This window comes from Dermacentor variabilis, chromosome 3 (assembly GCF_050947875.1).
Source record: "Dermacentor variabilis isolate Ectoservices chromosome 3, ASM5094787v1, whole genome shotgun sequence".
Lineage (NCBI taxonomy): Eukaryota > Metazoa > Arthropoda > Arachnida > Ixodida > Ixodidae > Dermacentor > Dermacentor variabilis.
This window is the reverse complement of record NC_134570.1, coordinates 146,535,339-146,552,296: the sequence shown is the minus strand read 5'-3', so window position 1 is coordinate 146,552,296 and position 16,958 is coordinate 146,535,339. Positions and strand designations below refer to the sequence as shown.

The 16,958-nt window shown below is 47.6% G+C and overlaps 1 protein-coding gene across 2 annotated transcripts in view; it reads right to left on the bottom strand.

Annotated features, from left to right (window-relative positions):
- LOC142576378 (lysosomal alpha-glucosidase-like) overlaps nt 1-16,958 on the bottom strand; it is a 165,933-nt gene that overhangs the window by 51,543 nt on the left and 97,432 nt on the right. For both annotated transcript variants that reach the window (XM_075686484.1, XM_075686485.1), the window contains exons 9-13: nt 14,002-14,127; nt 13,020-13,091; nt 7,937-8,038; nt 4,591-4,681; nt 4,006-4,129 (exon numbers count right to left, since the gene is read on the bottom strand). In XM_075686484.1, the coding sequence (XP_075542599.1) occupies nt 4,006-4,129; nt 4,591-4,681; nt 7,937-8,038; nt 13,020-13,091; nt 14,002-14,127 (515 nt within the window). The remainder of the gene's footprint in view (nt 1-4,005; nt 4,130-4,590; nt 4,682-7,936; nt 8,039-13,019; nt 13,092-14,001; nt 14,128-16,958) is intronic.

Here is a 16,958-nt window from a genome sequence, read left to right as displayed (position 1 = left end):
GAGGGCGAGGATGTCCTCGATATAAGAGGTGTATGTTTCCCCGGGAAGTTGCGTGCGTCCATCAAGCTTTTTCTTGGCGACCTCAGAGCGGACGTTGGGAGCACTAAAAAACTGCCGAAGCTGGTGTTTGAATGCTGCCCAGTCAGGCAAGGTGCTCTCGTGGTTGGGAAACCAAGTCCTGGTAACGTCAGTGAGGTAGAATGCGACGTTGCGAAGCTTGTGCATGTCATCGCGCCGGTTAGACTCACTCACGCGGTCATAATTGTCCAGCCAGTCATCAACGTCGCCACTACGAAGGCCAGCGAACATGATGGGATCGCGCTGCCGCGTGCTGACGGTCCATGAAGAAACGGCCGGTGGGGCGCAAACGGTGATGCCGGAGGCTCCTGGAGGATCTTCTTGGGGCATCCTGGCGGAAAGGCGGAGCAAGTGGCGCCCTGAACAAAGCTCCAGGGAAATTCTAATGCGTAGAGTACCAAGGGGTCGAAGGCAGGCCCCACCACTTGCGAGACAGTTGTTAAGCCTCAACTGTTTATTTTGCAGGTCGCGCGCTGAAAGACGATGACACTGGCCATGATGATGAATATATACAAATGAAGAAGATAAAGTGGTAAAATAATGGTCAAAATATCTTTGTCTTTCAAACCGTGATTTAGCTTGAAGAGCCTTTATTTGCGAATATGCAGATTACTCAATTAATCATAGTAGTCATCATCTACCTATATAGCGACCACCACTGGGCTTAGGCATGTGCCTGTGATCGCCAATTGCCATTTTCAAGCATCAGCCGACTGCATCTAATGTTTACTGATTTCATAATTTCATTCCACTACCTCAGGCCTTCCAAACTGCGTGTTCTTCCCCTTCGCAATGAAACCGTTACCCTTGTATGACGGTCACTAAACTCCGGCCCGCGGATGATTTCTAGCTGACCCATCCCTTACCCGCTATGACGGGTCAGTGACCTTTAAATGGTTTATCTGGGTAGCCCTAGTTAAAGGTCACTGACCCGCACCAATGCTTCCTCGAAGCGGAGGCGACCGCGCTTTGACTTAGACGAGTAGCTTGCAACAAACGGTGTCAGGTGCAACATATCAAAGGAACTAGAGATAAATGTCTTGAATATACCACGGAGTGGAGCGACCTGAAATGTGCGGTACTTGATGGAGGAATAAAGCATGTCCAGTATAAGCGAGGTGTGACTAGCGAAGCCACTAAAGCTACCGAGAATGGCTGATTAGTACAGCCCAGTTTCCTGCAATGAATGCTTGGTCAGTCAAAAGGGTTTTTGCTAAATATGTGAAAACGTCTCAACCAGACAAAGGTTCAGAGAAAGATAGAGGCTTGAAGTGATCAATAGTGGCCGAAAAAGACAGCAGACTTGTATAGCGTACAAAACAAAAACCTAATTTGCAGTGAAGCTGCCGCTTTCAAACAGTCCTTTAAGAATGTCAGTTCCCAGTAAATAAACTACTGGAAACGTGGTGATGTCTGCTTTTCTGTAGCATTTTGCCTATGTGCCGATGCACTTCAAGATCCATCGAACATGTACTTATACCAATGAACACGACTCGCCATCTTGTTGCATCTAATTTAACACGCAGCACGCGTATTACTCTCTTGATTGAAACCTCGCCCGCACGCAGAAATTTCTAGTACTTGCCGAAGAAGTTTTTTTAAAAGGCAGTTTACTGTCCTAACACAGTTTACTTTTCGAGAACATCGTCTATAATATTCCCCTAATTCTCGCTCACTTTGACCTTGGTGGCGCCTATAGTCCTCCCGTGAGAACCGATCAGTCCACCATCATTAGTAAAACGCACATATAACGCTCCGCAAGTTTCGTTGCAAACGTTGCCACAGGCCTTCACATCGCATCGCACAAAACGCATCCCTTATTTTCTCCAAATATAACAAAGTGCCTCATTTAGTTAAGAGCAGATGCGGGAGAAAACGAGTGACGAACACCGCATAATGCATGAAGCCACGGAAAAGAAGGGGGTTCTGTATATCTTTTTAGCGCCCCTAATTAAAGGGGTTGGGACACCAAATTTTGAGGCTATGAAAAGCATGTTGTAGGCTGCTTCCGTATGCAAGGACACCCAGAACGAGGTATTGGACGCCGCAAACATTTCAAAATAATTTTAATTCAGCTCCAAAAAGTCATTAAAAACTCCTTCTCGTAGTCCAGACCCATCGCTAGCGCGGCAGTCACTACGTCACAGAGGAGGAACGAAAATATTGCCGTCATAGCACACTAGCACAAAAACGTGACGTATGATGAGTAGCGATGAAATGCCGATTACGGAGCCTGCTCAGCCGAGCGACCGAGCATAGCCTCCACTATGACCGAGCTACAGGCATATAGAAATCCTTTCTTAATGTAAAGAAGGGGTAAGGTTGCACACACGGACACAAGAGGAGAGAAGTGGACAACACGAACGCTGCACGGCGGCCCGCGAACGGCAAACAGCGTGCGGCGAGTTGCCGTGCGGACGGGCCTTGGTATAACACTAGCCGGCCGACTCCGAAAGGGACTATAGGATATGCGGCGTTCGTGTTGTCCGCTTCTCTCCTCGAATAGTCGCATAGTTCGGCAGCTCGGAGCGGTCTCTCGTTCGCTTGGCCTTTCTTGTGAGGGCCCGTCCACGTTACCGGCACGGAGACTCGCCGCACGCCGTTTGCCGTTCGCGGGCCGCCGTGCGACGGCGGTTTTGCTCGCGAACGGCGAGATTTCCTTACCGTAGAGAGGACGGGCCCGGGACCCATTTGTGCGGCAGCCATACGGCGAAGCGGCCAATCAGCGACCGAGGAGTGGTCACTCTGGCACCGACGGCAGCTTCAGCGCCTCTGATCGTTCGGCAACGCCGATATCGTCGCTAGGCCTTTTCCGGTTCACTTCAAAGCTAAATCTTACGGCGCTTCGGAATGAATCACCGACTCTCACAAGCCGTAATATTTTCTTACCGTTGTTGTCGCTCTTCGCAATAATTATAATAATCTCGACATGAGCTTCGAATCGCCAGTTGTTGACCTCTGCTGGCAGAGCACGCGTATGCGCGAGCAGACGACGCAGCATAGTTTTACGTCACTATTTTTTGTGGCTCACGTGACCAAGCAATGTTGCGTTTCCGCCTCTGTGACGTCATAGCATCCCCCGGAGCCCAGAAACCGAAACCGAAATCGCTCGGTATAATAATGCTATTATTAAATTATTTATCGGATATATATAAATCCCGCTGTGTGTATCGTGCTCCCTGAAGCATGACGCAACGTTTGAATCAACAAACGCATGAACGAAAATTTTGATGTCTCCACCCCTTTAAGCCAAAAACGTTAAACTTGCGCTTCACATTACGCTTAAGATGCCACTCATTCACACCAAATTTGACTTTAGTGAATGTCGAGTTCTCTCGGGGAAACTAAGAAACATATCGTTATATGGCGATACAATGTTTTTGAGCCTTTTCTATAGTAATTTGTTTTAGAAAAGCTGTTAAATCCACAGATACGCAACTCGGCCTAATAATCTGGCATAGTGTCCAGTCCATTTTTAATAAACTTTATATTATTGACATTTATCTTTCTCCCAAGCGAGCGGGCTAAAATATGTGGCATTCGTAAGAGACATTTATAATGTTCCGGAGCGCTTGCATATATCTAATTTATTGAACACGCCGCAATTAGGTCACAAATTTTAGTATTTCGCCTACACATCATCCATACCCTTCTCATCTTTCCCACCTTAGAACCGTCACTGAGAACGATTTCGAGGACACACTCAAAAAGGCACATATATATATGCTGGTGTTTGTTCCTTATTCTTCCTTTCTTTTTTGAGTATAAATCGTTGAGCGGTACTGAAGGCCGGAGGTGGTCGATAACAGGAATTGAGGGGGTCAGAACGCCAGTGGAAAGAATTTCGCATTATACCTCATGCTTAACCAATATGCCGCACTTCAGAGCTTCCTTTGCGGAGATGCAGGGTATTACTTGAAGACTCACTTCCAAGTAGTTTCCGAGTGGTGATAACCGTAGAGATTGTGCAGATTGTAGTGGATGCCGGCGGACTGGTTGGCGTCACCACACACGCTGTTCTCGAACATTCCTCCGTCCCCGTGCTGAAAGCCTGCAGCGTTCAGCGCATTCAATATAGGTGATGCAATGGGCGTATACACGCAAGCCAACCTTCGCAATTTCGCGTATAGAAGCCGCAAGGGTTGCTTAAGCCGACGGAGCATATGTCTAGCAAAGAGGCAGACAAAAATACAAAATAAAGAAGCAAAGCCGCGAGGTCAGACAGAACAGATATAGAATAGAGAGAAAGCCACCGCACAAGTTTACACTCCCAGCCAACGACAGAAATTAGCACCAGTAAACACGAAAGTCATTGTAGGTACAAGCCTGCTGCCCTTCAAATAAGCAACATCATATACCTTCGTCACACAATGCTACGACGGCTTACCGAGCCAGCATGTCTCGTAAAATCTCTACACGTAATAAAATTATTTGCACAAACGGTGGCATCTAAACACTAGGCGACACCTTGGCATCTCTGGCGCAAAATCAAGTTTTGATGAAAGCACTAACCAACAGGATAAGGTGGGTTGTTCCACTTGTTTGCCGTGCACTTAGAACTTGATCGGTTGACTTCGCGAGGGTAGGTTGGCTCGTTTAAGTCCTTGAAGAAGGAGACATGTCGCAATCACCATTCATGCTATCAATGCCACTCACTTTGCAAATATTTTGCACACTTCCCAAAATTCATATTCGCTGTACCCGCTGCTGAATATGAGCAATAAGGCGGTCACGAAGGAATCATTGGCACACAAGATCTCTCCTAAAAATTGCTGCTAGCCATCATAAGCAGAGATAATTGTAAAACTGCGGAGCCCGTGCATATCAACGAATGGTAGTTTTGTTGGCCTGTGAAGTCAAGACCTCAAATTTACATTAAAACATATGGTGGCCCTCACATACTCGGTCTGATGGCTACTGATACTGGTGGCAAGGGAAGGCAAATGGCGACCCAACGTACACGGCCATCAATCTAAAGCTCAATCAAGCGAGTGTGACCGAATGTCGCAAAAAAAAGTGTAGCTATTTCGTTGAGCCAAATTAATCCCTCTTAAAGGTAGGAATGACGCTCACGACATCTTTTACCTAGGAGCAGCTGCGTTCGCAAAGCCTAAAAAAATGTACGGCACAAGATTATTACGAGCCATGTGAGATAATGCAAAAAGGACAATTAGCGTAAAGAGTGCTTCGGTGAGCGAGAAATTCACCCGGAAAGGATACAAGCGGATCTTGTGGGAAATAAGGTGCAGCGAAATTGAGCGAATCCTGGCGGACTCTGAACTGATTTTGTGCGACAGCACGCGCCTCTCACAGTTGATGTCGCCATGTTCTCGCGAGCAACATTTTATTTTGCATGCGCACAATGTCGTCCTGTTGCGGCCTGCGAGATGCTTGCACAGGCGCCACCAATCTCAGAGCGTCTGTTGGCCCTATACCACAATACGGCGCACAAATTACTGTGCATCACGGCTGCGCAATACCTGAGGGTTTAGTGCATCATGCTGTAAACAGAACGTTGCCGCAAGGGCGTTAGTTTAAGAGGAAGCTTTAGCTCGGGGGCTCCTATCGGACCAATGGGAACAAATAAAATCGTTTTGGTCGGTAACAAGTGCTCCAAATTTGATGAGGTCGGGTGTATTTAAAAAATCAACTCACTCTAGAAAGTGCACCTTTTATTTAGACTATGTATCGTTGACAAAAATTCTGAAAGTACCAAATTTTCTATAAACTACAGCGCAAAGTATACAACTCATCACTCAGCAATAAAAAGAAATTGTATCACAATTCCGAAGGCAGCACCTAAAAAATACATTCAAAACGTACTAAATTGACTTGGTATACATTGCCCTGAAGTATGCCACTAATTTATGTTTGCAAAACCTGTGTAAATCTTGTAATATGTCCGCGTAACCTGTGAATTCGCGTGGCAAATTTATCCAGTCTTTATGTCCTTAAAGGCGCAATTTATAAGATTGTAATAACTGGTTCCAGTGAAGAGTTACAGATTTGTAAACTTCGTGCCTAGATTGTTTTCGAACTTAGCAGTTTGATGAAGCATTTGTAACAAACTTCATTCGAATCATCCTAGTGGTTCTCTCACAAAAGCGTTTCTGCGCTTTATGTGCGATTAAATGAAAATTTTTAGCTGACCTCGAGCTAAAGCTTGCTCTTGAATCGCAGCAGCCAACATAATTTGCAGAGTTTCATTTTTTACTACAACCTATCGCAAGAGTGACGCTCATGATGAGAAAGTGGACTAACGAAGACTGTCCCCAGTAAAAGGAAGTGACGTACAAACAGAACAAGCGTACTTTTGAGCTATTGTTCGTTATGACTCTTGTCTGCTGTCATCTCTCACCACTCCGCCCGAAACGGGGACTGTCAAGAAAGCGTCAAGAAACTGTCTGCTGCCCGATACCAACATGCATACGCAATGGCAGCAATCTTTAGCAGGCTGTCAAACCTTCAAGCACATTGGTGCAACACTTCTAACCGATCCATTCGTACCTGCCTCATTAGCCTACACCGATTGTCTCTAGCCTCCCTATCAAAAACGTCGGATTATGTTTAGTGCCTTTGAGATTGACTTCTGTGCTGTCGAGTACCCTCAGCTTCACCTCCGTGCTAATTTGCACATTATTGTTCTTCCTATCAAACATCCAGTACCAAAAAGCATGACAGTAGTCTCAGTTACGTGTACCATATCGATAAATACCTATAACACACGAAGTACCACCTTAAGGGCAACGAAAATAGCTGAAGCTGTTTTCGCCCTGCTAGCGGTAATAATGCGCGGTAGCCAGCCTTTAAGGCGCCTCGCAAAGATTTTTGCTCAGTTTTGCTAATATTCTTGCCATATTACCCGTGTAAGTGATTTATTTGACAATGCATTTTTTCGCACGTACACCGCCTATAATTAGCCTTCGTCGTTCACGTGCAGTACAGAACTTGTGTTATAAAGTAAGCTTGCTTGAAAATCTAAAAAAATAAGGTTACCATCGCCAGATCGAAACTACTATAATAAAACTTCACCGCTGCAACTAAATTATGCCGTTGTTTCTATAGAGCCCGTAAAAGCACTAACAAGAGTCAGAATTGACTACGCAATCACGATGACATGGCGACACCATGAAATCCAACGAATAGTTTCCCCAATGGTGTGAGTGCCTTGAGTCGCCCGATCAGCACTGCCTGGCAACACTTCAATATTGAAATCGTGCACTCAACGTAAGCAAGTTCTTGCGTGAAAAGCACTCTCAAGAGTTTCCATCGGCACTGCACTTCGGGAACCATATTCTTAAAGCTTTTCATCGATAAGTGTTTTGTGCCATCGATCGTCCGCCTTCGCTAATGGTATGTGCCATGATGGGCTAGAATTTTCTCTTGCGAACGCTTTTAGCGAAAGAAGCTCCTGTGAGTACGGGCCCTTGTGTTTCCACCTGTTGCACTCGAATATAGAAGCTATGCCTTGGAGCTTAATGGGTATTACTTCACCTTAGCTTGGTTATGCGCCGATCTGTATTGCAGAGGAGCCTGCTTTATCGCCCAATGCATCTTCATTTTTCCTGCTTCCAAGGAAAACAATAAAGCAACAGGTTTAACATTTGACGAACTGTTGGCGATTATCCCTCCCACCTACTCAAGTCGACCAAGCCTAATAGTCTAGTTATGCTCATGCTGGCTCCTCTACAAACTTCAAATCAGCATTTTGCAAGCGTTCTCACGTGGGTCTGGAGGCACGCCTCGTTTAGCACTAACGAAAGAAAAGCACGAAACATACATGTACATGATAGTGTGCGATACATTTCCTCTACGCTGCGCTAAGGACGTGGGTACGACGCAGTGCAAATGTTCTTACCAGTAATAGGCCGTCAAATCCTACCGCCCCGTTCAGCGACCAGAGGCGTTTTGTCCACGCCTTCTCAGCGTCCGGGTTTGTAAAGTCTACAAAAGCAACGTCCTGAAAATGGAAGTACGAACGACAGACATAAGCACTCCACGAGCAATGGACCGCTATTTATGAGCAACAAACAAAACCCAGAAAATCAGCACAAGTCAATGTACTCCTAAACACGATCAAATCGTGTGCGGTTTCACTCAATGTACTAGCACTACAGCGGGCCGCCTATATTGTAAGCATCGCTGAACAACGGCTCTAAACAGCTAGACCGGAAGACAGACGCCCGTAATAGGAGTGGACAGACACATGAGCTGATAGGTTAAGTACTGCAACTTACTTAACATCTCAGAAAGAACTAGAGGGCGTTCACTTATAAATAGCACTACAATGTGCTCTAGACCGTGCCATCTCTACTACTCGCTAACATAAATACTCATACGCATTTAGTCACAGAACTGAGGCAGTGCCTCTTCCAACAGCTATAAAGTTTGCGGGTCTCTCATTATAAGCAAGAAAATACAACACGCAGTTCAGTGAAGCAAACGCAGAAGCAGTTCTAAGTAACGATTGTCATATTCATTGAACCGCAAACAGCGAGGTCATCAAAGATTCAAACGCACGAGACCCTAAAAAATAAATGAATATGAAATTTCGAAAAAAGTCATGCAGTCGCAGTAGGACCCGACAAAAGCCTCCTGCCAATTTAAATAGTAGATAATTTCTAGCTTTTATAACAACCCTGTTCTGGTGAAGACTATTATGTCGTCTGTATAGATGAAGTGCCGAAGACCTTATACGTCCTGCAGTTTTCTTGCGAGGCCGATCATGGCGACGTTGAAGAGCGTGGGTTAGATGACAGTTCCTTGTAGTGTGCCCTGTAGATGTTTAGGACGAAGGCGATTTGTTTCTGGTTGCCTTTGCAGACGAGTTCGAAGAGTACATGTATACGTGTACGTCCTCTATGGGTTTGTGTTGTATGATTGTGATGTTTGTGTCCAAGTGTGGCTACCTTCCACTTGTCGTCTTATATGATATTCCTCGTACTCATCTAGTGTTGGTCGGGTACCGGGCTCTTGTCGGGCTATGAACCTCGGTGGCTTTGAGGAACGAGCGATCAATTGTGCCAGCAGCTCTTTTTGCTTCGGTATCAACGACAGTGCCATTGCCAAATTTCTAAGTTTTCTTTGACTGTCCTGTATGGTCCAGGCATTGTTGGATGTTGTGATCAGTGATGTTATGATCTGGTGCATTTGGTTGCGGCATTTTACGTGCCAAAATCATCCTCCCGTTATGAGGTGACCCGTCGTGGGGAATTCACATTAAGGCTCACCCCCTTGAATTATTTACCGCGTGCTTGAATCTAAATCCGGAAGAGTTTTTGCATTCCACGGCTGCTTCTTGGATCGAACCCGCGATGTCAAATCGCAGTGTGAGCCTCGAGTACAGCAGCGCACCGCGATACCCGAAGTCCGAACGTGGCGGGTGTTGAAGCAAGCAAGTCGGCATGCTCGCGCAGGTCGTGGACACCACGACCTGTGCGATGTCTGTGAAGCGACCACAAGAAAAGCGAACTTCGTATACATTACCAGACAGTCGGACAATAAGCCATCCGTATGCTTGGTCACATCTATTGCCAGAACGCGTTTCACAGTTTACCCGCCTGCGCAGGGAACATACTTTCTTCAAAGCGGTGAAGAACAAAGTTGCGCTAGCTTTTCCCCGCGCTTTCGTTACAGCTGATAGTAAATATTGTGAACGAGGAGTATTACCCCAATATTTGTAGAGCACAGCTCGTAGGCGCACGTTCCTGTGGCAAGCATCAGCGGCCCTCGGCTAAACCGAGTGAACGAGCACAGGAAAGAGTGAAAGAAATAACGCGGAGCTCAGTGGAGAATGAAAGACGCCTGTAGTGAGAGAGCGCGAGGGGGAAGGCGGAGGAGAAGGGTGCAACGGAACCATGAGACGGAAAGCGAAAGAGAACTGTAGAAAAGTGTAGTGCCGCGCAACATGGGCCCTTTGGCGACGATGGCAATGAGATGGCCCCAGAGTAGCGCTCGACATCTGTTCGTCGATGACGTCACCGATACCATATACGGAAACAAACCGCTGCATGACCGCAAGTCTGTCTGCGGTGAATAGTGCGAATCGCGCGAACGCGTCACCCAGGCACTGTTTCTCGGCATCTCACGGTTAGCGAGATGTTTCACGCCAGATTCGCTCCGCTTGCAACATTCCGCACGAAACAGACTGTCTGCGCCAGTATAACCGAAAAGGCAACATGTATAGAGCTTCGCTCAAATTTCGCATTAGGGAGTATCGTAATTGTCGCTGACTTCTATTTTATGTGAAAGCACCGAATGGCTCATTGAGCCTGTGTCTGTAGCAGTGGAGCGGTACCTAAATTCCCAGTGGCTGCTACGCCCCGTCACGTGCGTGCCTCGACGGAGAAGAGTGGGCGAAAGGAATAACCAGTTAAAGGGACCCTAAAAGTTAATATTAAGTCAACGTGGACTGTTGAAATACAATCCCGGATGCCTCGAAACGCTTGTTTCGTGCGAAGAAGAGACTTATTTTAAGAGAAAATGAGTTCTAAAGCGTCCGCGTACCTCTAGCGCAGTTCAAATCACCCGCCCTCCGATCGAGGAGTATTGACGTCATGGTCTCATAGTGACATTGCGCCGTCGGTGAGTAAAGCGACTACCGCAGACGGCGCTACGGCTTTTCTGCACAAAACGCAAACGCGCGGCCAGAAACAAAGCCAAGACAGAGCCGACAGTAGCGCGAAAGCGGAACTGTGGTGGCTAGCGGAAGGGAAAACGCACGACGATAAGCTGGTTCTTTATTTTATGACGCCAACTTCGACGCTCGTTGCAATGGATGACCCTGACAACGACACATTAGCTCGCGACGCTGGGCTCAAGTTCAGCGATTTAAGCACTGATGAACGTGACCTGCTGTTGAGGGCTCGCGCTGCCGGCGTCGATGCGTACTACTACGACGACGGCCTGCTTTGAAAGGCACATCACGCGACTTCAGTAAGTCGGCGTTGAACTCGTAATCCTCTGGAGGAAAGTGCAGCGAGCACACTACGTGATTTCTCGGCTCTTTGTCAGCGCGCTGTGGCAGAGGTACGGCACTTAACCACTTCGAACGGAGAGGTTCAGTCGTTGGCACACAGTGATAAGTAACATTGGATTCGCCGCTGCAACTGCCCTTGGCCAAGTTCCGCGGACCGTTCGCGCATCCCAGCACATCACATGGACGTGGCATTCTCGCTGCAAGTTTCGCGAGCCAGCAGGACCACCGCAGCACGACGCGATAAAGAAACAACTGAAACTACGAAGCGCGCGCGGCACAAAGTCGAGCGCGCAGTCGAGCGAAAACGAAACCTTTCGATCACCCATTCTATTCAAGGGTAACGTCAAAATGTTAATTTTTCTTAGAATCGAATAGAAGTAGACAAGTAGCATTTTCTTCCGTCTTATAATTTAATGAAATTATCTTTTTAATACGAGTAGTTGAGTACTAGTGACATAAATTATGAGGAGTGCTTTCGTCATCGGGCTAGTACCGGAATGTCGCTGGGGGGTCTGAAATCGTGTCATGCATTTACCTCAATTTCTCGGTTACTAAAGCTCTGTTTGCGATTATATTGACGTCTTAGACGTTCTAGAGCATTGCTTTATCACTTTAGCTTGACTTTCTGGTAACCTTTAGTGTCCCTTTAAGTCGCTAGCGCGCCAGGTGTTGTTCGAGGGAAAGAGCATCGCCGTAACGCCACGTCACCCTCGCTCTCGGACGCCCGTGTTATCCACGCGCTCATTTCTCGCACAAGCTCTCACTGCGTTCTAACTTGGCCTTGGTAATCGCTGTAAAGAAATTAGTGTATAAAAAGACTGAATAAATTCGAAAGGAAGAACGTTGGAGGAAACTTATGAGCCCACGCTCAGAAGCCGGGTGTCTTACCCACTCGGCTGAACCAGCGCCTCCTAGATAGCAGGCTTGCGCACTCTGCTTATGACATCATGCTACTTGGACCGACATTTCCATTGGCAAGCTTAGCGTAGCGAAAGCGGTGACGACAATATCCCCGAAGCTTACTCGGCAGCTTCCTGATTAGATTATATGGCAGTCACGAAAGGTATCGTCACGCATCTAAGTGCATCGGCCTTATGCTATCTAGGAGGCGTTGGCCAAGCTTCTCAACGCGCTCCCTTGCTCGCGAGTTCATAACTCGAAGGACCACTCAGCGGCGTCCAAGTGGACATTAATAATTTCGTATTCACAACTTATACGAAGTGCTTAGGTGTCCTCGAATTATCTTTCGCAGCGTCTTTCCTAGCATGCTTTCTTTTTAGTTTTTCCCTATGCAAATCCGTATCTGTCAGGCTCTTCAGAAATAAGGTACATCACCGATGAATTTAGCTCCACGAAGTTTATTCGCCTGCATGTCAGTGCGATCGCACTATGACACGGTGAAAACTACTTGTCATTCTCCATTTTTATTTGTTATTAGCATTGGTCTATACGTATTTTCCCTGGCAGTTCTTGCGTATGTCTCCCTTTAGGAAGCCCTGCCGGCGTGTATTGTGCGATCCTCCTTCTCTCATTCTTCCACCCCCTGCCACTCCCCCCCCCATACACACACACACGCACGCACGCACACGCGCACACACAGACACAAAGACACACACACACACACACACACACACACACAAAACAACCATGTAACGGCAAAGAGAGCCAAGCGTTGGTACTGCCGCTTGGCCCCTGCAGTGATGAATGCGAAGACCCAAGCCTCAGGGTTGCTTCCTTCCTCGAGCTTGCGCTATAGTCTACGACTGTTCAGCGCTGGTTCTGCCGCGTACAATAATAAAGACCGTTACAATATGTATTTATGTCCACAATATCCCCACGACAATAAGCTCCTCAGAAAGCGCCACGCAGTGTTTGCTGCTCCAAAAAAGGTCATTGACATTACCAACGATAACGCATCTGACGCAATGTAAACACGTGAACGAAGTTTTGAGCAGGTACTTACACTTACGCTCTTTCTACCTTCACTCAATATTAATGGGATCGTATGCTCCGCTGATAATGGTAGCAGGGGATCCTGAAATGACAAAATAATGGCTCGAGTTAGTATAGCTATGCGCTTCATGCCATAAGTTTTATAAGAACATCCAATATCAACAAAAGCTCGTCACTCTAAGAGCAAACTCCATAGAAGTTACACGTTGAGCGAGTCAATCGCATAGGCTTGATATGTTCAGTAGCGTAGCAACAGGGGGGGCCGGGGGGCCGTGGGCCCCGGGTGCAAGGGGCCAGTGGGGGGGGGGGGGGGGGGTGTCATATACGTCTTAAGACACCCCTCTTTCCGCCGGCTACACCCGGGGGGGGGGGGGGGGTGACAAAAGACCTATGGGCCCCGGGTGCCAGACGACCCAGCTACGCCACTGGATATGTTACCTGTTTTCTTTTGCTTTGTTTTTGTAAGCTACGGAACAGGGTACAAGTATCCTAAAAAAATGCGAGAAATGCAAGGGAGAAGCACTTTCGACTTCGCGTTAGCGCAACCAGATGGCACAGCGTGTCCTGAAAGAAGCGAGAGAAGCCCGCTTGGCCAGACGCGTTTCTCAGCGTTCGCGCGCTACGGCGTGCCTTGCTTCTGGAGGTGACGCGCAGGCTTCGTGACGGCGGCGCTAGATGCTACCGAGTGTTTTTAGGGGTGCGCGAAAGAGGAGCCGCGCCGCAGTACACACCTCATACATTACTCGTTTCGACAGTGGCAATAAGAGGCGTCGCTATGTTGATTCGATGCTAAACGCATTACCGTCAACAGTCGTCATGTGATGGGTACTGTCCAATGATCTTTTTGGTAAATTGACGTACATGGAACAAATTGTTGATAAGTTGTGATTTGTCAATGCCGCTCCTCGATAACATCCCCTTACAGAAACCCAAAATTACAGCTGTACGCGCTCTAATTTAACTTTATTCTATAACGAAAACACCATACTTACGGCTCGAAGCAGGTACCTTATGCCAGAGTTCTCTGTCTCGCTGCGAAGTTTCCGGATTTTGTCCGCCCACGAGTCGTCGGTTACAATTTTTTCGGTTGCGAAACCTTCATTGAGATGCAAGGCTGCCTTGAAGAAAAAGAAAAGAGAACGTCAAGTCAAATATATTTTTAATTTGATGATCAAGAACGTGTCTTGCTTTGAGTATCACGATACAATGGGAGAAAGAGTTTATATGCGATACATGCCTATGAATAGCATGAACGAATGGCTGCGTAACTTGCAACTTTGCTCAATATGTTATTGTCGGATTCAAAACAAAGTCTGCGCTGATCCAAAATTTTACCACACCACGAAAGCATGTAAGCTTACTTTATGGGCTATAGTCGTGTATACACCTGTCAAAGAGCCAGTCACTTCTCGAGATGAAAGAATCGTAACATTGCGTATGTGCATCGTACATTTGCATGTAATATATTTTCATACTTCCAGTAATCCACATCCTGATTCGATTACTAAGTATGCTTGATTTCTTTTTTTGATTTTTCTAGCGTGATTCCGTATGCGGCTGCTGCTAATGATGATCTGTGACCATTACCTTTGTAACGAGCGGGTAAACTTACCCTGGTCTGAATGGATAAACATAATTAGTAAAAAATAAATAAGATTAAATGCACGAACGTAATGCGCACTGTCACGTCACATGTCCATTGCTCACAGTGCAGCTCTATCGGCGCAAGCACATCGATCACTCTGCGAGGCGTCGTTTAGTCACTGACACTACCGCTGCCAGGCTTCCGGTGCCCTCAGCCATCGCCACGAAAACCTAGCGCGGTCAGCAGCGCTGCCTCTTCTTCCGGGGGTGTTCGCAGACTTGCACATCGCCTGACAATGCGTTCTACATCCTTATCTACCTGGCCACACACCCTACACAGTGTTCATTCGACATTGGTGTCGAGGCGCGTGGGATAAGTTAGGGAGCTTAGGGCGCCAGCCCACGCCTCAAACAAGGCTCCTACCGACGCTGTTGGAGTATATCGGCTCCGGGCAGATATCGTCTTCAAGGCTCTGTATTGCTACAGCGTGAACTTTGACTCCAGAGCTAGGCCCAATGCCTCCCTCTCCTGTTGGCGCACTCGTTCGTCCACTTTTCTGGCCCATTTTAGCGTACTGACAGCTCGCATGGCATCGCCGAAAAAGCTGAATTTCCGGCGCAGGTGTTGAGTGTGCGTCATCCAGTATGTGCAGACGCAGTTCGTACTGATATAATCGAAGACTTTACGCGCAAGGCGTTCTCTAGCCGTCGGCCGGAGTCTGCCACCATACGCAATCTTGCTACGCACTTCGCTTGCCTCAAAGCTGGACTATCCGAGGTCTCCCTGTATAGCATCATTCGCGACGCTACCATGGCAGCCCGCTCCTAAACTGCTTACCGTTCGCTAACCTCTCTCCATGGACTCCCGTTTTGGGCTGTCCGGCCGATGAGTGCATTGGCGAAGTTAAGCTCGGGGACGCGGACCGCATTCCATAACCCGAGAACCACGAAGAAACGGTTAAAGCCCCAGAGCCCTTGTCTGTGAAAGACATTCCAGCCAGGCTTGAAGCTTTGCGTAGATTCTCTTCTTTTGCCAGCGTGTATTCAGGCTGAGCACACAGAGTGACACCCCAGTACACGTAATATATCGCCTGCTGTTTGAGCAATCCAGTTTCACTGCCTCTCTTGTGAATGAGCGTGACCTTGCTCTGGAACCATTCTGATTGTGTGTCATAGCCGGCGAGAATTCCACTGAAAATTATCGCCAGCTGGCCACGGATACTTGACGACTCGGGCCGGTATGCCATCCACACCGCAGGCAGCGCGTGTGTTGATGCGACCAGTCGCCCTCTCGACAGCCATTCGGCGAGCTTGCCAGTCGGTATCTCCTTCCGCAACCGTACTCGTAGAGATACCAGTGTCATCCTCTCTCGCGCGTTGTGGCGTTCCGTGCAGTTGACGTAGGCGAGCAGTCAGCGCCAGCTGAAGACTTGGCGTCCTCTCCCCCGTCTCCTCACCGCGAATCGTGGGCTCCGCAGGCCGGCTGTCGAGGGATGCCGCGTTTGCCCAGAATTTCGCTCCCACGTTTTCCTTATGCTTATTTACGTCAAGGAGCATTTCGTGCTCCGCCTCGGACATTTGGCGTTGCGTAATGGCGCTCATGTGTTCTTTTCAACGAATATACTCGTCTAAAGGCGCCTTAATATAGTCGGTGTCACCTGTCTTAACTGCATGACGGTAACTGCGATTGTTTCTAGTGTTCCTGTATATGCTCCCGCAGGGAGCAGAGCTGCCCGTAACTTTTCCGGTGCCGCTCGCACCGCTATTAGCCGAGCGCTGTCGCGTGGTAGAAAATCACCTCTAATATTCAACTGAGCCGCCACGAAGCCAACTTTACGGGCCCGACGCCTACTCGTCATTTCCGTAGGTGCTATCGACACTGCAATGAGCGCACCGTCGAGCGTGCGTTTCGTTCATCGGCTGCGGGTTGCAGGTTCGGTATTCGACGATATAAATCAGGGACCTTGGTGAAGTGATGCCAAACGCATCATATTGACATTTGTATTTCGTATTACTGGGTGAAGCGCACCAAACTGCACAGTTATTAGCCTGCACCTTATTGCACTTTAGTAGCCTGGATCACTGCCTATCTGTCGAATCGTACACAATATGTGAGCATTAATAATAGTAAGGCTGATTTACTTGAGGTATACTCCGGAGTACCACAGGTATCAGTGCTAGGGCCACTATTATTTCTTATTTATATCAATGACGTTGCTAATTGTGTTGAAGCAGGCGTGAAAGTTCGGTTATTCGCTGATGACCTGGTTGTGTATACCTGTGTGCGTGATGCTGAGGATCAGAAGCTCCTGAATGCCTCCTTAGATAAAATTACTCAATGGTGTGTAACCTGGGGCATGGAAAT